This window comes from Alligator mississippiensis, chromosome 5 (genome assembly GCF_030867095.1).
Source record: "Alligator mississippiensis isolate rAllMis1 chromosome 5, rAllMis1, whole genome shotgun sequence".
Classification (NCBI taxonomy): domain Eukaryota; kingdom Metazoa; phylum Chordata; order Crocodylia; family Alligatoridae; genus Alligator; species Alligator mississippiensis.
Window position 1 is genome coordinate 181,576,520 of NC_081828.1, and position 26,899 is coordinate 181,603,418.

The 26,899-nt window shown below is 40.0% G+C and overlaps 1 protein-coding gene across 5 annotated transcripts; it reads right to left on the reverse strand.

Annotated features, from left to right (window-relative positions):
• Window positions 1-2,497: 2,497 nt before the first annotated feature.
• HACD1 (3-hydroxyacyl-CoA dehydratase 1) lies at window positions 2,498-20,237 on the reverse strand. Of its 5 annotated transcripts, XR_009462667.1 has the most exons (8): window positions 20,043-20,237; window positions 16,195-16,312; window positions 14,641-14,659; window positions 14,470-14,558; window positions 11,454-11,575; window positions 8,829-9,007; window positions 6,587-6,718; window positions 5,639-5,724 (listed from the first exon to the last, which is right to left on the reverse strand). XR_009462667.1 is itself a non-coding variant. In XM_059729052.1 (7 exons), exons 1-7 carry the CDS (start codon window positions 20,168-20,170, stop codon window positions 5,642-5,644), a joined length of 732 nt encoding a protein of 243 aa, XP_059585035.1. In that variant the 5' UTR covers window positions 20,171-20,231; the 3' UTR covers window positions 2,498-5,641. The 5 variants fall into 5 exon arrangements, 4 of the variants coding, with proteins under 4 accessions (XP_059585035.1, XP_006265918.1, XP_059585037.1 ...); XM_059729052.1 differs by lacking the exon at window positions 6,587-6,718 and having other exon boundaries at window positions 2,498-5,724; window positions 14,470-14,552; window positions 20,043-20,231; XM_006265856.4 differs by lacking the exon at window positions 6,587-6,718 and having other exon boundaries at window positions 2,498-5,724; window positions 20,043-20,230.
• Window positions 20,238-26,899: the final 6,662 nt, after the last annotated feature.

A 26,899-nucleotide genomic window follows, 5' to 3' on the forward strand; every position in this document is an offset into this window, starting at 1 on the left:
AAGCAGCATGTTGCACAAGTTCTCTACGGATAATTGTTGAACTGAACTATTTATGGTAGTAAGGTATACCTGTGTTAGCATATTGATACTTTGAAAGAAATCTAAGGCCAAGAAGCCCTAAATCAGTAATGCAGAAGATTGTAGGACCCATGGAAGGAGATCTCTTCAGCTGGTCTCTATGGCTGGGACAGTCTATTTTAGACAATGCCTTAAGTTGATACAGCCCTTACTTAAAACCCCGTGTAATAAATGGGAGATTGAGCTGTCAGCTCTTCTTCATAATGACTTGTAATGATCACCTTGGGCCATTAGAGATGAGAATTCCATTTCTCAGTCATGTTCTTTTATGTGAGCTTTGCTCTGTTCTCAGGATGTGACCTTTAGGCACTGGCTGAAATGTTAAATGGCATGTCTCATGTTGTCTGTTCTAGAACAGTGCTTCCAGTCAGAGCAGCAACAGTAACAATTCTAACTACTCTCAGGTTGCAGCTTGGCAAATGTATAAAAAATTTTATATGACATGGTTGCCTATGTTAGTAGGGGACTGAACTTGATGGATTGGAGAAGTCCAGGGCCAATGTTCCTGTGTTCATAAGGTCTCCTCACAAATAAACGTTACTGATTCAGATCCAATATTAGCACCTTTAATAAAGCTGTATGATAAAAGAGTTGAAATTTATAAGACCAGTTTAATAGATGCAATATAAAGATGCTCACAAGCGTTGTTGCTCACAAGCATGAGTATATAGTCCTAGCATTTCATAATAAAGATGCTCAAAACAGCATAAAACATTTGTGAATACTACAGCAGAGATTACAAAATGGACAATATACCAAAATCAGGTAGGAAAGAAATAGCACCCTAAAACTAGTACTTGCTTTTTATATATTACTTGTATATGCCAGGAAATAAATTAGTTATCTATTTCATTATGTTATAAATATGAAATTGTGCTCATTTTTAACTAAAATATATATAGTAAAGTCCTAGCTCAGTTAAAATTAATAGTTTTACCAACGACTTTGGACGAGTCAGGATTTCACTCAAAGTTTTTACTTGACAACAGAAGATATTAAGAAAGAGCTGACTGATTTTTTTTTCCAATTTCAACTAAAGATTTCAAGAGCAAAAAAACCCAGGATCATAGGAAAGTAGAACTAGAAGGGTCCTCATGAGTTCATCAAGCCCGGCTCTCTGCTCAAGGTAGGATCATCCCTGATTAAATCACCTGAGCCAAGTGTCTGTCTAACCTCCTCTTGAAAATTGCCAGAAATGAAGATGCTACAACTTCCTTAGGTAGCCTGTTTCAGTGCTTGACTACACTTATAATCAAACAATTCTTCCCAATCTCCAATCTATACTTCTCCCGCTGAAGCTTGAGGCCACTGTGTAGTATGATTTTTTGCATATTAGTTATTATGCTTAAATGATAATAGTATTGAGTTGATAAACCTATAATTGTATTAGCTTTATTTTTGTCTTTTATGAAGAACTAAAACTTCATTTTATGCTTGTTCCCTGCTTGACATGAGTAAATGAACTGTGTATGCCCTGTGTACATGAGTGTCTGTGTGAGAGGGTGAATGGTGAAAGAATGGTAACTATTTGCATGAAAATAGAAGATTTAAATGACTGTGTAAGCAACAAGGCACCAATGTATGAGTTACCAGATAATAAACTAATTAAGCTAATTAATGGATGGCTGAAGAACTCGTCTGTGATCAGGTGCAAAGATGATGAGAAGGAATGTTGCATATCCTGCCATTTGAACTACACAATGCTTCAAAGGCAGAGATACCAACTACACAATGCTTCAAGACTGAAATACCAGCTCTGAGATACCAACTTTACTGGAATGACCTCAATTTGAGATAACCAGTTGGATAAAAAACAACCTCTAACTAAAAACTGAGCATGGAAAAGCCCCAATGCTGAACAAAGACTTGAAATCCCTGTAAGATGCAGACAAGCCATGATGGGGAATCCATTCTCTGAAATCTCCTGGAGCACAGGCACGTCTGTTCACCGCCGCTCCCATCACCCTCAATGAGCCTGGACTGGGCACCCAGTGCTAACATTTAGTAACTTCTGCTGGTAACTATAACATCTTACTGGAGTGGTTTTGTCTGTATGTCTGTCTGTGTTTGTATGTATGCTTGTGTATGTCTGTTTGTATGACTGGTGTGTCCAGGCTTATGTATCTGCTTCATGTAATCAATAAACGTGGCATTTTGCCTTATCCCCCTTTATAAGGTCTCGCTCTTGATTTAAGCAATTGGCAATTTAAAGTAACAACAACTTCTAGTCCTGTCCCCTTCAGCCATAGAGAAAAGCCCATCTCCAACCTCTTTGTAATGTTCTTCAGATATTTGAAGATTATTATCAAATAAGATAAAACATTCAAAATATTTTTGTAGGGAGGATGCCATTACCCATACTAGTCTTCACCAAAGTCTCCCTGCTCTGTGAATCAGTAAATTCAGACCCAAGTAGTCATTTTCAGCATGAATTCACAGTTTATTGAAATGCAGTTCAGTAAGATTTTACTGCTATTGTAAATCACTTTATGGCTTTTCTTGTTTGTGTATTATTATTATTCAGGACTAAGCACATTGTTGTTTTTATGCAAACCAGAAATCACGATTGCAATACATGGCATTGTATTAATTTGTGTTGCAGTACAAAAGAGTATCAAAATGCCTACAGTAGTTTTATGTACCTTGCATGATATCCTCAAACTGAACACAATACAAATACAACATAAATAATACAGTGGTTGAGGTCAGCCCTTCAACTTGTACTCATAGGAATAGTCTCCTTGGGACAAGCTCACATGAGTAAGTGTTGCAGGATCAGGCCTTTGGAATATTCAGTACATTTCATACAAATAGTCATAGGCTTCAGTGAGCTGACATCACAATGAGAAGAGACTAAACTATCATTAAACAAAACCTGATCTTATTCTTTCATATTCCATAAAATATTTTTACTTACTAATTAAGAAATACGTAGTTAAAAGCTGCCTGGATGCTCCATATGGAACAATATGCAAACTGAGAAGTTTATATGAACAATTGCATCCATTGCTTAAAATATGAAAAAAGCCACTTAACAGATAAAACCTTTAGCCCAAACAGGTATTGAATGTGTAAATATTTTGTGAATCAAGACTGTAAGCATGATGTATATTTAATACATTAAACAATTTCAGCTGCATATGAATTAAACAAGTACTTTAATAACTTAACTTAGAGCACCTTGAATTAATATGTTGCTTAAAAAAAGTGAAGACTATACCACTTTAAAACAAAAAAATACTAGGATTTCATGTCGCGTCCACTGTACACCAGTCATTTAAAAGGAAGGTAGTTTGCATGTAACAGATGACTATGACAAGCCTAAGGCATAAAATTGGAAACTTGTGCTGGGGATGTAATAAATTTCTTCATTCATTAGATGTATACGGAAGATGTTTCCAGTCTTTTTAAAAGTACAGGTATGTTATCAAAGCATCATAGAAGTTAAAAATGGAGACCACCTTTGAGGTTGCAGGTTGAACTAGGCAACTTAAACATCTTCTAGTATCCAATCAAATCTATCTTTAAGTGTCCTGTGAAATGGAGCTGTCATGACTTGGCTTGTCGTATTACTTCATAGCCTGATTGAGCTGATGGTCAAAACCTGACCTGATACTCACTCTGTATGTTCCTTTTCTTATTCTATATGACTCTCAGTTACACCTACTTCTTTCATTACAATAATTCCTCCTCCTCAAATAGTTCTCACAGAACCAAGCCATGCATATTTAAAGCCTTTAAGTCAATCCTTCCTATTTCTTATTCCTGAGCATTAAATTTATTTGTGTTGCTGGTATCTGCTCCACCCAACAATCCTCTGCACTTTGCTTGTGAGGCATGCAGAACTTAGAAGAATATTCTAGGTGGGATTTTAGCAGTCACTCAGTTCCCTGTTTGATGTGACACTTCAGCAAATACACCTAACCTTGAACTTGTCTTTTTTTTGGTGCCACATCATGTTGTGAATAAGTATCTAATTTGCTGTCTGCTTAGTGTTCTTCCAATATTTTTGCTTTCCAAATTTCTCCATCTTATTGAATATCTAAATTTCTTTATTTATAACAACTTGCTTCCCCCATGTCCCCCTACACACCTTCCAAGTTGAATCTTGTTTTAAATTTTTGACCACATTTCAAACATTTATAGGCTTCTTTGTATTATCTTTATGTCCATGATGGTGTTCACCCCCTTTCATATGATCCATGATCATCATTAATGTGTTGTTCAAACCTTTTTATAGCATATTAAAGATGTTAAACAGGACCAGATCCAAAACTGTTCGCTGATTACATTATGAAGAAGATGAAACAATTTATTGAAGGAGCAATTATAATTGCATAATGGGATGATTCAAAATATAATTTACACATCAACTTTAAAAAAAACAACAACTTCTATTTTTATCCCATTTGATTAATCAAAATAAATAAAGGATTTTGTCATCACTAGTTTTTGCATGTAGGTCCACATTTACTTTCCCTTTTTTACTCTAAACCTAGAATACAGAACAGACTTATAAGCAGTTTCAGTTCGCAGAACAGAACAAACAAAAATATAAATAAAACCCCCAAAACAGGCCCTTTAATGGACAAAATGTAGGTACATCTATATCACTCCTCCATATCATTTTTCTTTTTGCCCATTAAATACCATCTACTATTTTTAATTATCTTTGACAACTCCATATTAAAAGTATGCAGCCCTACATTTGCATGGGCACCAAATGGTTGACTGCTTTAAAATTAGTCTATGATTCTTCAAAAATAAAAACCTACTATTAAAAGACTGTAGCACTGTACAGCCCTGGCTCCACAACTGAATTTGGTAACATAGGCAACTGCACACATGCAGAATCCAACTTTAGGATCAGGCCTATTGAAAGGTCTGATTCTAATATCCATACTGATGCTCTATAGCAGTTTGGCAATTATTACAGGACAGTTAAAAAAAGAAGTACTACATAATGTGAGAAAGGGTGGCAGAATTAGATGCTTATATCTCATCTTTGGTTTAAACTGACTACTTTTAGCAGTGTTTTCTCATAAGACTTATGATACACTAAATTATCATTTGTGAATATTGGCAAAAATGAGCCCACCCTTCATTTTTTAAATAATGAAGGATACAATTTCACCTATCCTATGCAAGCCACCTATCCTATGAAAAAAATAACCTGATTTATGAATATTTCCTAGAATACTCAACAATATAGCTCATCAAACCTTTTTTATTCCAACTAACTACAAAAAGTTTCTTAATAGAAAGCAATTTAGCAAATATTCAATCTGCTGACTATTTATTAATGTCCTTATATAAAAAATTGGGAAGAAAACAGTTTGTCTGAAGACATGAAGAGACGAAAAGAACCAAAAGGTGAAACCAAGGATGAAACACAGTCTGAAGATATATTAATTTTTACAAAATAATACAATCCATGGTATTTCGTGCACAGCTATTTATTCTTGTTCCATGATTTAAAATGTGGACTCAAAAAGATCACATGAAGTTTTTTGTTTTTAATCCTTGATATTCTTTAAAAAGCACCGTAGTTAAAAAGGTAGGTTTAATCGTCCTTTTCTATAATCACTTCTCCATGAAGCACCTTTCTTCTCTGTCGCAACATATGCAAGTACAGTTGTGGAAACACTTGATCAAAAAATAAAAGATAACAAATTAGGAAGGTGGGGGGAAATAACAAATCACATGACAAAGAAATATATTTCTAACTGTAGAAAATTACCCTGAGAAAAGCTTATGGGACACAACCCTACAGCCAGGTATAGCATATAATAGCAGGTTGCTTATGGCAAATTATCACCAACTACAGATATGTTAGGATGCACGTGTGTCTCTATGTGGACCTCCCTATCCTTTGTGGAAATGGGGCTGAATTATTTTTTCAGCAGTCTGTATGGCCCTGTGGAGAGTTCCATATGTTTCAGGATTTGGGCCAAGGAAAGCCTATATGAATCAGTGCTGAGACGAAAATGCAAAATTACTCCCTTTTGGCCCTACAGGAATGATTGTGGTACTCTCCCATTTTGACAGCCCTTTGAGGTTCTCTGTGGCATTTATCACTGCAGTCTGAGAACTTCACAAACATTAATGAATTATCTTCACAACATCCATGTCAGGCAAACTGATTTTATGTTACTATTCCTGTTTTACTAAAGGGAACCAAGAAATTCAGCATAGAAAGATTAAGGCCAACGTAAGTGACATAAGTGCCTATGAATTTTTCAGAGTGTCTTTTCTTTTACTATCAAAGGGCTATGCTGGTACCACCTGGTTTGCCAGCTCTGCATGCTACACCCTTAATGGATGTAACATAGCTGCCCTGAATGTAATACTTCCTGCACACCAATAAGGAATCCTGAAACAGAGATCTTACTGACATATGCACACAGCCACACGCTACATCAATTCTAGGGTGTAGTATGTGTGGAGTAGGCATGCTATGTCTCATTATAGTGCTCCCTAGAGTAGTTGTGTGACCAGGTAGATCTACCCTTCATGGCTGTTTTTTTCATGTTCATGTTCAATGGACAACTCTTCACTTTAGTTGCAGTTATGAGTGTTCCTCATTTTTGTATATCAGGCTGTTGGTTTCTCAGGTAGCACCCAGAAAATGAGATGACACCTACAAAAAAGCCAGGTTTAGTGACCTGCCCAGCATCATATATGAACTCTATGGCAAAGGCAGGAAACAAATCCCATTCTCTAGGATACCATCCAACTACTTTAAGCCCAAGACAATTTTTCCTCTTCTTGAAGTGCCCTGTTTCAGTTACTACCCACTTTCCAACTTCTGAAATAGACTGAAGCAAGTTTCAGGACATGTTTATATGGCCTTTTTCATGACCGTGGGTCTGCTGCAGACATAAGAGGCTTGGAACAACTGGGTGGGGCTTATTTTATCTGCAGCAGAGCTGGGATCAGGAAAAATCTTTGTAAGCTTGCCCTGAAAGACAACATATTCCTTTACTACACAACCCTGATTCATTCAGGAGAACAGTCCACCCAAAGCCATGAGGGAAAAAATAGCACGCAGTTAAGGACTATGGGGGAAATTAAAAAAAAAAATCAGTGATTAATGAGCCTATTATCAAGGGTCTTTTGAAAAAAACAACCCCCTGCATTATACAAATTATATACCAAAGGGACCAATTTTGTGACTATAATGTTATTAATGTAACTTATTTTTGCAGTTTTTTCATTTTTAAGTAAACAGACCTCCCCCCACCACCTGAAATCCCATCCTGGAATCACACTAACCCCTACATGAGGAGTCAGCATGAGGCAAGGCCCAGACTTCTGTTACTTGAGCTAATGGTGCAACTGATAGCAGTAAAAGCCTCTTATCCTCTGCAGACTAGTCACTAAGAAAAACTGCAGCACGTAGGAACATAGCAGTCAGCATCCTGGATCAGACCCAAGTTCTCTCTCTGATAGTAGCTGGTACAAATACATTCAGAAGAAGGTTCAAGAGCCCTTCAGTGGTCAGATGTGAGATAATTTGTGCCCTGCCTACAGTCTGATCCTCACCTTTAATAGTTAAAGACTGTCTTGAACTCTAAAGGATGAGGCTTAATCCTTTCCAGATTTGTTGTTATAATCTATTACAATACCTCTAATTATTCTCTACAAATATCTAATTATGCAATCTGTTTTTGAATCTTGTTAATTTCTTGGCCTCAATAACTTCCTGTAGAAGTCAGCCCCACAGTTTAATTGCATGTTGTGGAAAGGAGTATTTTCCTTTATCAATTTTGAGCTTGCTATCATTTAATTCTTTGAATGCCCCCTTGTTCTTATATTATGAAACAGGGAAAGCAGAAGCTCCCTATTTATCTCTTCTATAACAGTCATTTTTATGTGTGCTTATCTTGTGCCTTCTTATTCATTCCATTTCTAAAGTAAATAATCTCAGTCTTTTCAACCTCTCTTCCTGTGAGAATCTGCCAAATTCCTACACAAGAAGCTACTACAGAAGTTAAGCACTCACAGGGTGAGAGGTAAAGGCCTTTTGGAAACCTACATAAATTGTGTCAGTTCTCCTTTAACAACAAATTTTCCCAACGCATTCAAAGGAGCCCAGGATTAGTGAGCTTATTTGCCTTTGCCAAATTCCTTAGTACAATCCTATTACATCATGATCCTCTAAGTATTTAGTTATTCTGCTTTTAATTTTGATTTTAACCAATTTACCTGCTACAAACTAAGGTCAAATTTCAAGTCTTTGCTCTAAAACAGAGGTTTTCAACCTTTTTTAGTTTTCCTGGCAGCCAGCCACCAAGTGAGGGGGGAGGGTAGCGTGCGACCAGACATAAAGCAGGGAGGTGGAGATGGTGCACAGGCAGGGAGGAACGGAGCACCACCACCTCCCAGAAGCAGGGCTGGGACGGGGCAGGGAAGCTCACTGGGCTGGTGTGTGGAGGTGGTAGACACTGCATGCAAGCTTCCCATGCTGCAGAGGGGCACCACAGCCCTTACCCCGCCCCGGCCCTGCTCCTGGGAGGCAGCAGCACTCCATCCTTGCCTGCCTGTGCGTACCCCCAGGTGATAGGATTGTTTTTTTTTATGTGGGCAAAAATATGTTTTTCCTTAACTTTGTTGGGAAAAAATTACACTATTTTCATTAAAATTTTCCGAATCTGTTCAGCCTGAGGAAGACACTGGTACAGAAAATTTTATCCCGTCTCTGCCTAAAATTCACTACTGAGTTAGCAATATTATTGGATAATACTTACATGGTATATAGGAGAGCATGATAATAATAAGGAAGTAGTAGTAGTCAAAAGAGACATTATACTTGTTGGGAAGTCTCAGTGAAAACATGCCTGTTTTCTTCACATAAGGTAATGCAGCATAAATAGTTAGCAGTTCACCAGCAACTCCAACAGGATACAAGATGATAAAAAAATTGTATCTACAGAAAAAAGAAAAAATTCTTGCAAGAAGTACTGGAAGATTAAAATTTCTTCTTGTGAATATTAGTGGCACAGCACTGAACAACAGTAGTTTCCTGTACCAAAAAAACATGTGCCAGGCAGATATTCAGCTGGTACAAATCAGCAGAGGTGTACTTGACCTGAGCAGCACTACAACAGTATAGCCCTCACCTTTAGACTAGAGAACTGTCAAATGTCCTGAAGTTATTCTAATGTTAAAGTTAAACATTCAAAATTATAGAACAGATTTGTAAGGTCTAATAATCTTTTGATTGATTTTTGGAGCCTGCTCTTTTTGCTGTTGTCTAGTCTGAGAGCAGGCTTAGATTAACAGTAAGTATGAATACATATCTTTGCCACAACCCATGCATGTCCTATCCCTGTTACAAACACATTGAAGTTAAGGAAATCTTTAAAAACCACAGTGGCTTGTTCCTTCCTTTGCCATATGGGGAATGTAAACAAGTACTGTATCTACCATTAACATAAATGAAAAAATATCTGAGTGCAAACATTCCATTTGGGAACAAGCAAATCAATTTCTAAATAAATAATAAAATAAAGGCATCCTGTTAAAGTTAGTAACTGCATTAAATAACATTTACCATATACAGATTAGAAAAAAAACCTGAATCTGCAGTATTTTGAAGAGTTATCATGCAAGGTGCAATCATTCATAAAGAACTGGTTTCTTAAGTTAACCCTGCAGAAAGCAATGCAACATGCTTCACAAGGTCTGAAAGACATGGAGAATGTGCATTCCATGACCAAAACAGAGGAGTTATAAAATGGCAGCAACTGAACCTGAAACCCTCTTAGGAACCTCTGGACTTGAGGAGCTCATAGGTCAGCTGGAACAGATTAAGTTAGAAACCAACACAGAGCTTGTCTGTATGCAGAATAGAAACAAACTACACATAAGGAGTTTTGAACTAAAGCTTACGTAGATTTAACACGGACAGACAAAGTGTTTGTAATAAAAAAGAAGGTTAGTGATCTCAAAGCATTAATGACACTTTATTATGGTGTGTGTATGTATGTTAATAGATATGTATATGGATTGAAAAGGAAAAAAAGGAACAAGTTCACCAATGGCAAACTAAGGTTCAGCTCCACATAAGGCAGAGCATTTGTGCTCACAAATCCCAATGTCAGGTCTTGGAGAAATAAGTGCAAAACAGCAAATTTTCAAATACGTTATAGTGCAGTATATTTCACTCATAGATAAAGTGCTGTGGTCAGAATAACTCATTTTCCTACTGCCTTATAACCTGTAGGGGTTTTTTTCCTCCCATTTAAGATGTCTTAGGTTGGCACTACTAAGAGTTTCTGATAGTTTGATGTTTTTCACGTGTTTCTATATTTTAGCATTAATAAATATTCAGTTAATGATAGGAGATCTTTAACTGATTATTTTTTAAGTTCACCATTTAGTGCTTAAACATGCCAAAACCTACCACATACGGTATGAGCAGAAAGACAATGTATTATAATGGACATAAATATCAGCCACATCAAAGAAGTGCATTAGAAGCATCAGAACTGTGTTGTCTACAAAACAAAAATAAAGCAAAATAAACAAAACACCCTTTTGAACAAATGAATGCAAAATAATCTGCCTTCACAATATGAGCCTGTTTTGACTGTATCTTTCAAATAATAACTATCGAAGATGGAATTAATCTAATTAAGTTTCATGATAAATGCCCAACCTAAGTAATCTACTTTGGATACAGCAATGCATCTCAAGTTTTATTATCTCACGCTATGCCTGTTCTGTAAAGAACGCGTTCTTATTTTGACTAAACTAATCAAAATGTCAATTAAGGCTTCTGCAAATCTCCAATAAAATTGTAATTTGATTAAAGAGTAAGGGTAATATCATAGTGCTGAGAGCCCATAACATCCTGCAATTCAATAGGTCCCAGTCCTGCAAAGTCTTATGCACATGCTTAATTTTATGTACAGCAAGTACTCGCATTGTAGCCAACACTCACAGTACACATGGATAAATCTCCATGACTTGGGCCACTAAAGGCAACAACAGGATTTTCTTCCTTACTAAACAGACATTTTCTTTCTATGATTTTTAAAGATCATTTACTCTTGTATTCAAAATGCAACTTAAACTTAATTAAAATAAAAGATGATCCCAAATACACAGGAAAAGAGGTCAGAGTAAATGGAAATAGTTACTGAACCATAAAACATAAAAGTTGAAGCACAAATCACATTCAAACATCTGAAGAAAAAACTCTTTTATATTTTAAACCAAATCACAATATTCCTAAATATGTAAAGCAACCAACGACATTCTATGGACATAGCCAAAGCTCACAAATCTGTTCTCCTGTGTGTTAGCTCAGCATGCATGAAATTAACATGCACAGAACTATGAGGAACTAAACTGCAAGACATCTCCACCTGGCCCATTTAATGAAGTATGGCAAATGGTTGAGCAGGCTGAATGTGTAGAAGGAATATCGAGTAATCTCTGTCACAGTCCAAACGACCAGAAAAAGAATAACGCTCTCCTCATTCTGGATCTGCAGAAGTATAAAGAACCAACAGTTTCTTCACCTTTAGATTTCTTTTCTGTGCAATTTGCAATAGACTTTTGCTTAAGACATTTGGAATACAATTTACATTTTGAAAAGAAGAAAACTAGTGTAAAAATTATTTTAAAATCATCACCAAATTAAATTTTCAATTATATTCACCATCATCCTGGAAACTAGCTGATATGTAAAGGGTGACTTCAACAATTTCAAATATATCAAAATATTTCCATTTATCTAGTGCACGCTTTCTTTTCCTTATCCTACATCTGCACCTTTAATTTTTTCTCCCTCTCCTTTTTATTATTATTATTGGTCCATTTGTTTGCATTTATTCTCAAAAAATGATATACAATGTTTTCTTTCCATTTTTAAAATTGGACTAGTCTGGCTTTACATCTCAGTACCCACTGGCTTCTTGCCTGGCTTCTTATTTTTACCTAGGCCATAGTCTGTTGTGGCTTTCTCTTCCTTCTCTCATGCAAATCTTTCTCATATACTAGACAATTCCATTTTGTTTCATGGAATTCCTAGGTAACAAAGTGAAACCTTGAAGGAGGAGATCAGGGTGATCTCCTTGTTGCTTTCAGGTAGTGACAAAACGATAAGGCAACTAGAAGTTGGATCAAAGCCTGAGAAGTAGTGGGAAGAACAGGAGCTGTGGCTGTATCTACTGATTTGCAGTGTTATAAAGATTAAATTTCTGAGTCATTAAACTGCCTCATCAGTAGGTAGTGTATCTACCTGCTGCTCTAGAACATTAGAGCCTTTTCATTTTAATTGAAACAAACAAACAAGTCCCCAACTCTCTAAAGAAGGTGGTTGGGGTCTATTATAAATACTACCTTCTGAGAAGAAGAATTACACGCAAGTAATTTTCCTTTCTTTAAAAGGGAAGGAATTTTGTAATAGACTTCCATGCCTGAAGGCTGAAAAGCTCCAGGGATGTCTGTGAAATAAAATAAAGTAACACAAATGTTGTTAAAAACACAGAAAAGGGAAACATTGTTTACAACAAATTGCAAGAAGGTGACAAAGGTTTATAGCTTTTCAAAGATGTTGAACACTCATAACCAGAGCTGACTCTAGGGGTGTGCAGGGCCCGGGGCATATCAGCGTGTGCAGGGGAAGTGGGGAGAAGCGGGAGTGACAAGTGGCTGGAGCATGGAGCAAGGGGGGGTGGCAAGCGGCCGGACAGGGGGGTGGCACCCTCAGGGCCTGTATGGTACTGTCCACAGGGCCCCACAAAGTGTGGGGCCTGGGGTGGTCACCCCGATTTGCCCCCTTGCTCCCCAAAAGGGACAGCTCTGCTTGTAACTCTGTCTGAAGTCAAGAAGCGATGCAAATGTTCATCATCTCAGAAAATCAGACCCTAGATGTGTAAGACTGAAAAAAGATTTTTTTTTTGTAAATGAGATGACTATGTTACATCTCACAACAGCCACAAAAGCAAAAAAAACCCCCAAAACAAACCAAAGTACAAAGACATTGAATATATACAGAATGGAGGAGAAGAAAAGAATTAAATTGCTTTCAACCTGAAGCAGATAGATAGGCCTGCTCTGATAGTCCATATCTGGATTCATGTTACAAAACTAAATCCAAGTGAAAATGTTTTGAATTAAGTATGTAGAGAATTCCATGTGGTTGCCTTACAAATCTGCCAGTCAAGTACTAAAGCCTAAAGCTGGCTATCATCACTGACATGTCTCTAGTCACCTCAACATGACCCTGAACATTAAAGCATGCTAAGAAATAACAGTGGGAAATGCACTCAGACAAACATTAAGATATGATTTCCTTGGACACAGCTTGACTTACTGGAAATGAGAGAAACAGAGAACTGAATGGATACTCTTAAAGTTTAATAAATTTCAAATAAAAGCAGAATGAATGACAAGAAACAGAGATGTGCCCTACTCGGATGTACTCAGTGTAACCATGAACTACTAACTGTTGGGGATTAGGAAATTTGTTTTTCTTTTTTGTTCTAGAAGTAAAACACTTAGGAAATTGAGGCAGTTATTGGCTATTACACCTCTTCAGCAGACAGGCATGTGCCACCTGCTGGTGAGACAGTTTAATGGCTCAGTACTTTGAGCTAGGAAAGTTCTGACTCAAGTCACACACATAGGAGCACAGACCCACGTTTGGGGATTTGTTACTCAATACTTACATATAGAACATAGGAATTTCATGCCCTGCAAAAAAAACACAACTCAGAGAAACTAGACTGTAAGTTCTAATATACTGTTTGTAAATCCTCAACTCATTTCTCCTGTTGCTAACAAACCAATAGGACCTATGCTGTCACCTAAAGTCAAACAAATAAATATAACCTGGAGGGTCTAGTGGAATCATCATATTTTTTCTGTTTTTTTTTTTAAGTCTCAGTAGCATACTGTGCACAATATATAATTTTAATATTGTATTAATTTAATGGTCTTGAGAAGGCTTCTATATAAACTGTAGATACATTCAGTTTCAAAATCATTTCCACTCAGTCCGTTCAACATATGCTAATTTTAATTTCCTCTTCAAAGTGGAATCGATGACAGAATGGTACATTTGGTGATGAACAGAAGAGCTCTAGTCTTTGATCGTGCTTGACAGACAGACCAAATCTGGCACCAATCCAATCCAACTCAAATGCCTCTGGAGTCGCACAACTATTTTCAAGCCCCAGTTCCCTGCATATAAGACAAATTACATACAAACTATAGGCTCCATCCTAAAAATTTAGAAATGCATGACAGCTGCCTGCTAGAAGAACTTACCAGACCTTATTACTTGTGAAATAATTCCTCCTACTAAAACAAGCACTATATTTATATAGAGGCCTTTCCTGTAAAGAGAAAAAAACCCTGCATTGATAAACATACCTGTTTTATGCTATGTGTAATAAACCACACCATGAAGATTCTTGAACTCACTTGGACCCCAGTCACAAGCACAGAGGTGCGAACTATTCCTTAAAAAGAGAAATATGTCATCTCTGTCTCATAATTCATCGTTTCCATCAGTCATGTGAGATATTAAAACAAAAGACTCACCAACTGCACAGTGGACTACCTGCAAATAAAAATAAGTACACGTTAAAAATTCCTGATCCAAGACTAGTTTACTATTTGCAAATACAGGCATCACTGCTGTTAACATAAATCTAAGCTTGGTTAAAGTTAATACCTTGGGGCCCATTCCTAAGAAGAGCTAAGTGTCCTGAATTATTGTATTCGCTTCTCATACAATCAAGCTTTTGATTTGTGTTAAAACTAAATCGGAGCAACTTATTTGTTGTACTTTCATATAATAAATGCACTTTCATATAATAAAGCTGCTTTTCATATACTTACAGTTTATTCTCCAATTTCAGCAGAATTACTCCTCAGTTCCACATACAATATCATATCCTGGTCAGAATTTATGAGAGATCCAAATCCAGTGGTTCCCATTGTTACACACCACAGCAGAGCAAGAACTAGCCCATTGCGATTTATCCGTTTTATCCAATGACCATTTAGTGCAAAATGCCGAAACACTGTCTAGGGCAAGAGCAGCCACCAGAATCCAGGGCCCTACTCTTCCAGGCCCATTGTCATTTCACTGAGCCACACTCCCTTTGTGTTGCTGTGCTTCTAGCTTCGTTTATCTTCCACTCATAGCTGCCCAATGGGCCAAATTGAAGAGAAGGGCTAGAGAGTGACCTATGCCATGTCTGAGCAATGCCAAGGCAAGTGCCCTACCCAGCAGATTGAAAGGTAGGAGCCTCTTCCTCCTCCTCTCTTTAGGACTTGTACAAAGTCAAATGCCTTTTCAGGCTGGAAGAGGATCAAAAATCCATTAGTAGTCTAAAATGCCACCTATGCAGCTAAGTTAGCCATGTAAATGCCACTTACCATTTAAAGATGAAGTGGAATTTGGGCCAAACCATTTTGAATACATAAATCTCTTTATTAATTTTAAAAGATTTTTCCATTAGCCATATATATAAAACAGATTCACTTACAATTTTTCTGTCTCTTGGAAATAGAAGGCCTTTAGAATTAGAAAATATATACCAGAGAGTACCCACTGGCCCTCAAATGAGTCCAAGGAGCCAGGGGACACTGCCCAGTAAAACCCTGTCTGAAGATGTGAACAGCCAAGGGACAGAAGAGCATCCCTGCAGTCGTTGGGTATCCTCCTGACCAGAGTCTCCTTCCTCGTGAAATAGACCACTAGCTTGGCTAGGGTCAAGAGGAGGTTGACCAGGTGGTCCTGGGACTTTATGGGCTGACCCAATATTGCACTTCTTATGTTCTTACGCATTCCACTAGGTTTGAGGGGGTTTAAGTAGAATTATTAGAAATATAAAATATTATCACATGAAAAACAAGAAAGTTTTGTGCATTTTTTAAACAAACATAAGAAATAGTATCCTAGGCAAATATTTTACTAACCTATAAAGTAGAAAATATGTATCAATTCACTTTTGCCAAAAAAATCCTTAAAATAAGGTTAGAAAAACTGGAAATTCTGATCCAACTTTTCAAGTTTAAATGCAGATTAATGATATTTTTTCCTACAGTAAAATCAAGTCAAGCAAACAGTAGCATTTAAAAATTTACCTCAAGTAAAGCAAATGTCTGGAAAAATTTAAGTGTCTTTTGAATGCTTCTATATAAGCCTTTGTGTGTTCCTTTCTGCATATAAAACCGTGCCATGGCAATAGCCAATACCAACCACCTAGTAAAAGAGAGAGAAAATGATACATGTGCACTTCTTCAAAAATAATTTTAAATTTCTAATTATTTTTCTTACTTCCATCATTTTGGGGTCTCTCATTACATGAAACTGGAAACAATGATTGGAAATAAGTACTGATTTCTTCAAACATTGTGAAAGATAAACACTATGATCTACATTTTGAAGGTTGCACCTCACTCCTGCCAGAAACTTTGTGAAAGTGGGTCCTTTACAATGGGATTGTGCATACAGTGCTATTTGCAAAATCAGTGTGTTAGATCCTCAGGTCAAGTTTTTCAAAATGACAGAATAACAGATTGAGACTGAGATTTTGATTTTCCTAACCATTGTAGATGTAACATTTAAAATTGGTATTCCATTATGAGCACTCCTTCCAATAAACACAAGAACAATTAGAAAAAAAATGTGCAACCAACTATATAAACAATTCAATATTATTAATTTCATATTTCCCCTTCTGAATTACATCTCAGTGAGCATTCTCTAATCCTTGTAACCTACACAGTTATGGCAATCATGTAATATCTGGGGCTCTGGCACCTCTGTAGTCTCTTGATGGCAGCTACGTTGGTTACACCTTAGGATAGTGGTTGAGTTTCTGATATACCTGGAGTAGGGTACTTTGCATAGAGTTTGAGTGATTAGTTTGGATTCAGTGGCCTCCTGCTGCCCACCCCAAGCTGTCCTTCTGTTATGCGAAGCTGAGATGGACCTCAGTTGCATCATACATTGGGGATGTGCAGTCTCTCTGCCTTTCTATTTATTCTGTATCTGTGAGCCCTATGTAGCCTAAGTGCCAAGATTTCAAAATGCTGGAGTAAAAAAGTAAATGTCACTTCCTTTCTGAGCATAAACACAAATTGCCACTTTAAAACATCTACTGATATAATTTGGGTTTTTAAATGGGTAGTGTAAAATCAGAGTGCATTTTTCTAGAGTGCAAAGTTTGAAGTAGACTCCTGCCAATTTGAAATCAGCGGAGTACTTGAACTTCATCAATACATTACTTCTTCAGGGTTAGGTTGTCTCAAACTCTAAATTGTTTTTTATTTTATGTAATAAGAGAAAGGTTACAAAGGATTTGCAGGGGGCTGACAGCATGGTTGGTGACAGCAAAACCTTCACAGAGCAAATCATGTTAGATCTGAACTAAACAAGGTATTTTGCTTAAACATATTATGTAAAAAAGCGTTTCCATAAATCAATTATTTGACCTTCAGTGCAGGTGGTCTCTTGTACAGCATATAGCAGTCAGTCTGTTTTCACTAAATATCAGACAAATAATCAGTATATAAAGGAAAACACTCTATGTGGTAAATGGCCATGGGAGAGATTTTCAGATGGGACTTAATCAGTAGGAATTGGGTATGTAATTGTCATTTTTTACTCTGAATGTTCCTCCAAAGCTTTTTTACAAGCAGGAAAGATAAAATGTAACCCTGTATAAAAAAAAAAGGTTAGTATGATTATTGATAAACCAGACTTTGTCTATAATTTAATTATCACAAGGTACTGCCCTGTCAACTGAACACATTTGGCCATACCTGCCTCACGTGTATGTTGTATGTGTACTTTGTGTAGCATTTATCTTTCTTTTTATCCTGTATCTGTTAGAAAAGACTACAAAATAATTTCTTTTCTCTTCATTTTCTCTCTATGCAGGAGAAATAAAGGAGCCCAATTCTGTAAGTATTAGGGACTTGTTACCTAGTAATTTTAGGCAGCTTCTGGAGCCCTTAACACCTGGATTGGCTGCATATTAACATCTTGTAAGTGGTTTAAAACACGCATTATTCAGTTTAACAATTACACCACTCCAGGGCAAATTTATCTTTAATCTCCCTAATTTTGCTCCCGTTCCATTAAGGTGTGGCCACTCTCCACAGCTGTTCTACCCAAACTGAAGTCCTCCAGCATCTCAGTTGCCCGTCCTGAGTCAGGGCAAGCAGGGACACTGGGGCACAGCCGGGCGGGCACAGCACCTTGCATCCCAGGCACATTGGGCAGAGCAAGCATAGCAGCCCCAGAGCACCTGATGGCTATGGTGCTCCTGCATCCATGCAAACCAACTCTGCTCCTGCCAGGCAGAGCAAGCCAGTCCAAGCAACAGCAGCAGCCAGCCATTGCTTGAATTGGCTCACTGTTCCTGCCAGGTAGAGCAAGCCAGTCTAAGCAGCATTGGGCAGGGCGGGGCGTAGACAGTGCCTCCCGCCACTGCTCAAAGGGACTTGCTCTGACCAGTGGGAGCAGAGCTGGTGCGTGCAGCAATGGGAGACACTGCAGCCTAGTGACAAGTCACAGTTGTGCAGGTGAAGGATAGTCAGAGATGGTTTTTCATGTTAACATGCAGCTGCTCCACTAAGCAGAACAACACTAAGCAGATTAACATTTGCGTGGCTTTTAGCATAAGGTGGAACAAGGTCCTTATAGTTATCCTCAATTACTTTCCACTTTGATGAGAAACAGAGAAAGAACTCAGCACATGACAGAATTAAAATGGTTCAAGGACCCTTCAGTATTTATGGCAGGAGCCCAGCACTTAGGAGTAAACCCACAACAAACCAAGGGCTGAGGAATTCAGTTATCAAACATACAGCCCTTGTCACATGTTATCCATGTTATACAATTCATCAGTGAACTGCACAATAAAAGTAGGCCGACCCCACATACAAAGTAATTATCAGGCAATTAACTGGTGAATCGCGCAACAAATTTAGACCAGTCGCCCATGCAAAGTAATTACTGCATGACAAAAATGTCCATCCAGCTGACAGAAAGAACCAACCAACTATAAAGTTACTGCTTGAAAATGTGGAACAACTTGAAAGCCAGTTTTGAGTCAGCTTTCATTTCACATGGCAGGGCCCGTACATTGCCAGGCAGCAAAGATTATAGCAAGTCAACACAGTAAATCAGATGCTGCTGTGCAAGCGAGGGTCCAAAGCTGCGCCCGCTGACTTGAACAGCTAGGGACGTGGTCCAGAGCCTTGTCTAGTTATTAAGGAGAGAAATAACCATCCCCCAGGTCTGACTTTCTGCATAACAAAAGCAAGCTCCCTCCCTCCCTCCGCCCAATAATGTCTCTGCATCAAGTCTATAGGGCAGGGGTCGGCAGTGTTTTTGGCCGGAGTGCCAAAACTCCCCAACCGTGACCCACGCCGAGGCTGGCGGGCCAGAGGCAGATGTCGGGGAGCTGCGAGGGGCCCGCTCCTCGCTGCTGCCGGGGGTGCCCTTAGGCCCGGGATGGCCAGGCCCGCGCTGCCCCTTCCCCTTCCCCGCAGCGCCCGCGATGTGCGCGCAGTCGCTGCCCCGAGCCGCTTCTCTGCACCGTCTGCAGCTGCCCAGATCCCGGGCTGCGACGTGCTCGGCTCGCGGCCTCGCGTGCATGCGGGCTGCCGGCCCCTGCTATCAGGTCTGCTCCAGTGGCATCCTCTCTTTCCCTTAAAAAAAAAAATGCACAGCAGCTTTGCACGTGCGGCGCGGCGCGGCGCGGGGCCCCCCATGCCCGTGGCGCAGGGCGGCGCAGCGCCCCTGCCCCGCATTCCCGGCCCGGGCTATACTTAACCTCCCGCCGGCCGCGCCGCGCCGCACCGCCCGGCCGATGCACCGTATTAGGGCATGGCTGGCAGGCGCGGCCCCCCGGCGCGGCGCGGCGCGGCGCTGCCTGGCTCCGGCGCGGGGGAGGCCGCGCGCGGGGCGCCCTGCTCACCCCGCCGTCATGGCGATGTTGTAGAAGGCGAGCCAGGCTGTGGCCAGGGCGCCCAGGCTCCGCTTCTTGCCGTTCTCCTTCTCCTCCGGCGAGCCGCTGCCGCCCCCGTCCTCCTCGCTGGCCGCCATAGCTTCCCCGAGCCGGCGGGCGGGCGGGCGGCACGCAGGGAGCCGGAGGAGGGGCGCGGGCCAAGGCGCTGAGGCGGCGCTGACAGCTGGAGCCGGCCCCGGCCACCTGCTCCGCCCCCGCCTCAGTGACAGGACACCTCCGCGCCCGGCGCTCGCGCTCTGCGGCCCCGGCACACGGACAGCCCCGCTTACTGGCATCGAAATCAGCTTTCAGCCTCTCTTTCGGAGGAGCCTTCCCAGGCCACCAGGTATCAGCCCAGGCTCTGTGACAAGCCAAGGGCCTTAGTCCCACACAGCCTCTCAGCCCCTACAAAGACAACTGTGCCACTGGTGGGCAGGAGGCACGTGGGGGTAGGGGGCATATACCGGCACAGTTTGATGCCTGCTTCACCCAGGATTTAAAACCAGCCACCTGGCAGTGGCAGCAGTCTGGGATGGAGGACGCTTACCTGTAGTTTCTGAGGGCATCCGAATCCCAAGACCTCCAGGCTTGGACCTGCATGCAGGAAGCCTGCCAATGGATTTGGGAGTATCTGAAGTCCCAGGTTGGCAGCCTGGGACGGAGGATGCTTCCCCATGCCACGTACCGCACATATCCAGGGCTCAAAAAAACCCCGCACAAAAAAGAGGGGAGCAGTGCATGCAGGGGCAGCACACATCACTCAAAACCAGAGCCGGGCCGGCTGAAGCCACTGTTGCCTGGCTGGATCGCCACTGCTGGAGACCCCGGGAGGCCCTCAGGACCCTAGGTAAGGCTGCTGGGGCCAACCTGGTGCTGGCCTCAGCCTCCCCTACCCCACCCGGGGTAACCTGCCCCACATCAGGTTGGTGTTACACAATATGTCCTGCACTAGCCTCAGTCTGCTCCATAGGACTAATATGAGCAATTTTTGGTCCTCCAGCATCTCAGGGAGTACCACTCTCAGCCCCACTTCTCTCCACTTGGACAATTTATCCTCCCCAAATCTACTGCCTTGGGTGGATGGAGAGCAGGGGAGAGTTAGGCAGCCACAGGAGATCCAGGGAGAGCTGAGGAGCCACAGGGCAGACTTGGCAGCTGCTAGATATGTCCCTGCCCATCAGCCATCTAGCAGCAAGGCAGAGCTGTGCAGGTCAGAGACAATATTAACATGCGCAACACATTCTAACTTTAATACTGCATAACATTTTATAGTTTTAGCATGTACAAATTGTGACATCTAACAGCATCCTAAGGTGCCACCCTGTCCTGCCTTCCCATATATGGTGATTGCTGGGTGCATCTACACGAGATGCAAACTATGCAGTAGCTGAACAATACTGCACAGTAGTGCATCATAGCACCAATAGTGCTAATAGGCTGCATACTATTATCAGGCTACTGTGCAGTAGCATCACTAAAAAGGCATTCACTGGTGCTACTGCGCAGTAACTCCAGTTACTGCATATTTATTTAGTACTCAATTATATGAGTACTAAATAGGGGTGCTTTGCACCCCTAGTATCATAGTACTTAGGGTCGGAAGGGACCTAACCAGATCATCAGGTCCGACCCCCTGCCCCAGGCAGGAACAGGTGCTGGGATCATATCACCCCAGCCAAATATCTTTCCAGCCATCTCTTGAAGACCTTCAAGGAAGGAGAAAGTACCACTTCACTTGGGAGCCCATTCCAGAGCCTGGCAGCCCTAACTGTAAAGTAATGTCTCCTGATGTCCAGCCTGAACCTTCTCTCTAACAATTTGTGGATGTTATTCCTAGTAACTCCAGGTGGTGCCCGGGGGAACAGAGCCTCTCCCAATTCCCGCTGGTCCCCCCTGGTGAATTTGTAAATGGCCACCAGATCCCCTCTAAGCCTTCTCTTGTGGAAGCTGAATAGGTTCAGGCCCTTTAGCCTCTCTTCCATTCTAAAGCTTCATATAACTTAGAAAATGGTATCCCTACACTATATATAATTTTCTCTCATCATGAGACTTAGTTTTATAAACTGTGTTGGGTAACATCAGTGAAGTTTCAGTAGAAGGGAAAATTATTTTAAGTTGCTTCTTTGTTACAATAGTTCATTCGCAATAGCTCCAGATTATAAAAAAAACATCACTAGGCAATTTATTATTTTAGGGGTAGGAGCCAAGTCTTGTCACTACAGTATGTACTGGAGGCAATTTGAACTGAAGTTCATAGTAGCAATGTTACCTGCATTACCCCAAGGATGTCTTGGCTTCATTACAGCTAGTTCAGAGTGCACCTGCAGTCAAAAAAATTGGAATGCCTAAGGAATGGGTGATAATATTATCTAGAAATGTATAATGACAATATATAAAGCACTGATTTGTCATCATCTGGATTACAGTTTAGTACTAGATGCCCTATCTGAACCGCTATTGAAGAATTTGAGATGGTTCAGAGATGAGTAAAGATTTTAGAAAGAGCTTGTATATGAACAGAGATCGAAAAAAAATGGAATGGTTTATTCTATAAAGGCAAAGGGAATTGTGCATATAAATCTCCAGGATGTATTAATCTCCCAGGAGATGAATAAAAAGGGATACAATAAAAATAATGGCTAAATCACAAATAGTATCAAGAATGGGAATCAGGAACTTTTATTTTCCTTGTATTATAATAAAAGAGCAGGGGATTATTGAATGAAACCCAAGATAGTGAGTAATTTTAACTGTAATAAAAGATGATTAAAAGAAATCATGTTAGTTTAATTCATGGTGAGACTACGCAACTCACTGCGAAATGATATAGAAGCCAAGAATTTCAAGACATTCAAAGAAGGAAATGTGTCTAGTTATAATAGAAACTATTTGAACAAGAAGTTTTGGAATCTAATACAAAGAATATATACATCAAATATATATAAATGTAAAACCATTTCTATGCACATTAGCCCATTAACTACTTATTTTGCGCACAGATATATATTATACGTATATGACTACTTGCGGGTAAATATTCTGTGAGTGAAATTTGGGTGTGTGTTTGTATTGATCCTCTATTCCAAGTCTCAGAGAAGATGGAATTTCCTTGCAGTGAGGGTAATTAAACATTGACTGGATTACCCGGAAGGCAATTAACTCATGATTGCTTGAAGTCTTTGCGGCATGATCGGATACTATTTTAAAAGACATGCCTCAACCCAGCTTCTTTGGAGCTTGGCTGTAAGGGGTTTATTTTGCTGGTCAGGAAGGAATTTTTCCTTCCAATGTATAATTTGACTTTTGACAATGTTTCCACCTTCCTGTGAAGCATGTGAAAATGGCCACAGGTGGAGCCAGCGTATCTATAAAGATGGGCTGATGTTTTTTGCATACTCAGTGGGTGCATCCAGACGAGACACTACTAAGCATTTATTTAGTATTTAGAAAGTTGTATATAGTGTAGGCATGCTATTCTCTAAGTTATATGAAGCTTTAGAATGGAAGAGGGGTGCAAGACTCTCCCAGTGGACATGGTAGCATAGATTACATAACTGCTGGGTTGGAAATTTAAAGATGCCATATCAGATACACACTTGTTTGGAGTAAAGCTCTTGCAGTTTTGTGCTACTATAGTGAGATAAGCACCTGTTAGCATGTTTCAATGTCCAGAAAAGGTAATTCAGTGGCAGTAGTAGATTCTATAGTGTTCTTGTAAAAAGATACAACTATAAGCACAAATATGAAACCAAATTATAGATTTGAGGGATATTTATATTAAAGTGATGTGAATATCCTGTTCTTGTGGGGTTTGGCATTTCTACCCACAAACATTTATTATTGGAAGTTGCCTGACATACTCATTTTGCATAATTCTTTTCTTTATGGGCTACTGAATGACACTTTTTAACTTTCAAGTGATTTGTTGTACTGTCTGGCTCAAATACATTGGCTCAGGCTAGTTTTACAGCATACAGGTTGTAGGGTACTAGCATCCCTGCAGACCACATGGGCTAGCTGTGCCTGGGGGATGAAGTTCAACCTCAGATCTCATTCCTGCAAACATACACAAGATTAGCTCCATAAGTAACTCTACTGACTTCATGGGATTGCTTATGTGAGTAAAAGTAAGCTGAAGAACATTTCCAGCATTCTAATTGTTATCTTGTGTAAGTATCTTATTCTCAAAGTCCATTCCTCTGCCCCCATACAGTTAATATAAATAAACTATTTTTATCTTTGTACGCACAATTAAAGACAGTGCTACTTTATCAAGTATATTCTAATAATGATTTTCTGTCATGCAGCATTTTATAGGGTGGGCTGGCAACCTCCTCACTTCAGTAGCTGTGAAAAACAACCTTTCCAATTTTCACTATTATTTCAACCATAACTTTTTAATATCACAGGCTCCAGTGCTAAAAATGTATTCATCATCAGCCTCCTATGGCACAGCAATCCTTATTTCTTCTTTATATTTATTTCAAGTATTTAACTGTTAAGTATTTAATTTAAGAGAATAGTGCCCAAATCCAACTCCTATTAAAGTCTATGGAAATACTCCAATTTTCTTTAATAGGAGATGGACAATGTAGAAAGAGGAGGTTAATTTTAACCTCAGCATTGGTTGAAGTCTTGTTCAGGTTACCAGCCAAGGAAACTGACCAGCTTGAGTATACTACATCTGTACTTGGTTTGTGGTCACTTACAGAACAGGTGTTGGTGACAAAAAAAGAACCAAGACAACTGGTTGCCTGATGGCAAAATGTCAGTAAGGATCCAAAGAGTGAGAAAATAAAAGGAGATATATGTTCACTGAAGGAGCTATCTATAACATTTTAGGAGCCACTAGACTATTCAAAGTTTTGTCATATTTAAAGGTAATTTATGTTTCTTGCTTACACTTTCAGAGAAAGTTTGTGCCCTGTATAGAAAAAACACCTCTGTAAAATGGATTTATTCATTAAATTTGGAAAACCAGAAACTTTATTTAGTGCCTCTAAGTAGTTTCTAAAACTGCTTTTTCTACTAAGTAGTAAAAAAGGATCAGCGTTATTGAGGTTCTAGGATCTGCTGAAATAATATACAGAAGGTAAAACTGGATGGAGCTTAGACGTCCAGCTAGCCTGTGCAGCTTGCCTTCCATAGCCCTGAAAGGTTGACACAGCATTCAACATAAATATGTTTGACCCCGGCAATTTAGGATTCCAATAGATGTCAAAAGTAACATTGGTCGCATCATAAACCACATCATAATATGCCTGTTAAGTAAAATAGGTTATTGGTTACATCACCAATACGTTGTTAAACAAAAATATTTTATCTAAACTAGCACATTTTCTGCTTGTGAATTACTGTCAACAGATTTGGGCTTCAATATATTTGTCATACCAAATGATTTGGTGAAATTTTAACACAAACATATTTCTGTGTATGACTTTCTAATTCATGGCTTGCTACAAATATTGTTCTGATTATGGAAAGATGTCTCATTTAAACTGTCCCTTGATAAGATAAGCATAAATCTTAAAGCCAGGTTTATGATGTAAATGTTTTAAAATATAAATTGCATTCTATGAATATACTGTAATGTTTGCCAACTTCTAGGAGTATCATAGCTCAAGTAAGGTTCTGATACATAATTAATGTTGTAATAGCATAATTTATAGAGTCATAGATTTTAAGGTAAGAAGGGAGTACTGAGATTATTTCGGTTGCATCTACACGTATGCTTTACCACTGAGTGGACTAATTAGTTTTGCAGTAAAGTGTCACCGTCTACACAGGCGCAAGTATTAGGGTGCAGTAAACAAATTAACTCCACCATAAAATAGTAGTGCCGAGGACAGTACTGTCTTACAGAGGAGTAATTAGCTGCGATCAAACACACGTGTGGATGGTGACCGTGGGTGTATATTGTGCCTGGTCAGTCCAGTCAGCTGAAGGCCAGATTCCTGTCTCCTGCCAGCCCCTCCAGTACCCAATGCCACCACCTGGAGGCTGGGGCTGACTCCCTGGGCCCCCTGCCAGCCAGGATCTGCTCTGTCCCAGCTCAAATTGCTGCTGTCCTAGGCACACGTGTAGATGCTGTGCCCAGGAGCAGTTTACTCCAGCGCAAAGTGCTTCAGAGTTTATTGCTTCACCTTAACTGCAAGTATAGATGCACCCGGTGTCTAACTTCTTATAAAGGCCATAGGAATGTTCTGTATTAATATACTTAATAGATATTCTTAGTGTAGCAGGCTTGCCTTTTGGAGCTTGGTTGAGGCCCAGGCTTGAAATCTTGCTGTTTTTATTGGTGGAGCTCATCCACCAATCAGGAAGCAGCAAGAGGAGTTAAGTTACGCCCCTTTCCTGAGGGGAGGGGGAGAGGAGTTGCCCCCCCCCAACCTGATTGAAGACTGCAACACTCAGGTCTCAAAGACTTCAGGGGCGGAGCCCTGGAGCATATAAAAGGAGCTGTGTGCCCAGCATGCAGGGAACACATCTGGGACAGAGAAGAGAGAAGAGTGGGGCTTAGAAGAGCTGAGGAGAGCTGCTCAGCAGGGTAAAGCAGTAGCCCAGAAGCACCCCTGAAGACTTCCATCAGTGGGGAATGGCAGACAGCTCCAGCAACTAGGCTGTCAGTGTGCAGCATGGCACATGGTGTCCAGATCCTGGGAGCTGCGTGAGGCAGCTTGGGTCTGGCAACCTCTGGCGTGCGGCCAGAGACATGGTGCACAGGACGGTGCACAGAGTAGGACCTTTGGAGCACTTGGGCAGTTCAGGTCCTTAACCCCCGGAATGAGGCTGGGAGCTCAGTGCAGGAGATGTGGCACGGATGGTCT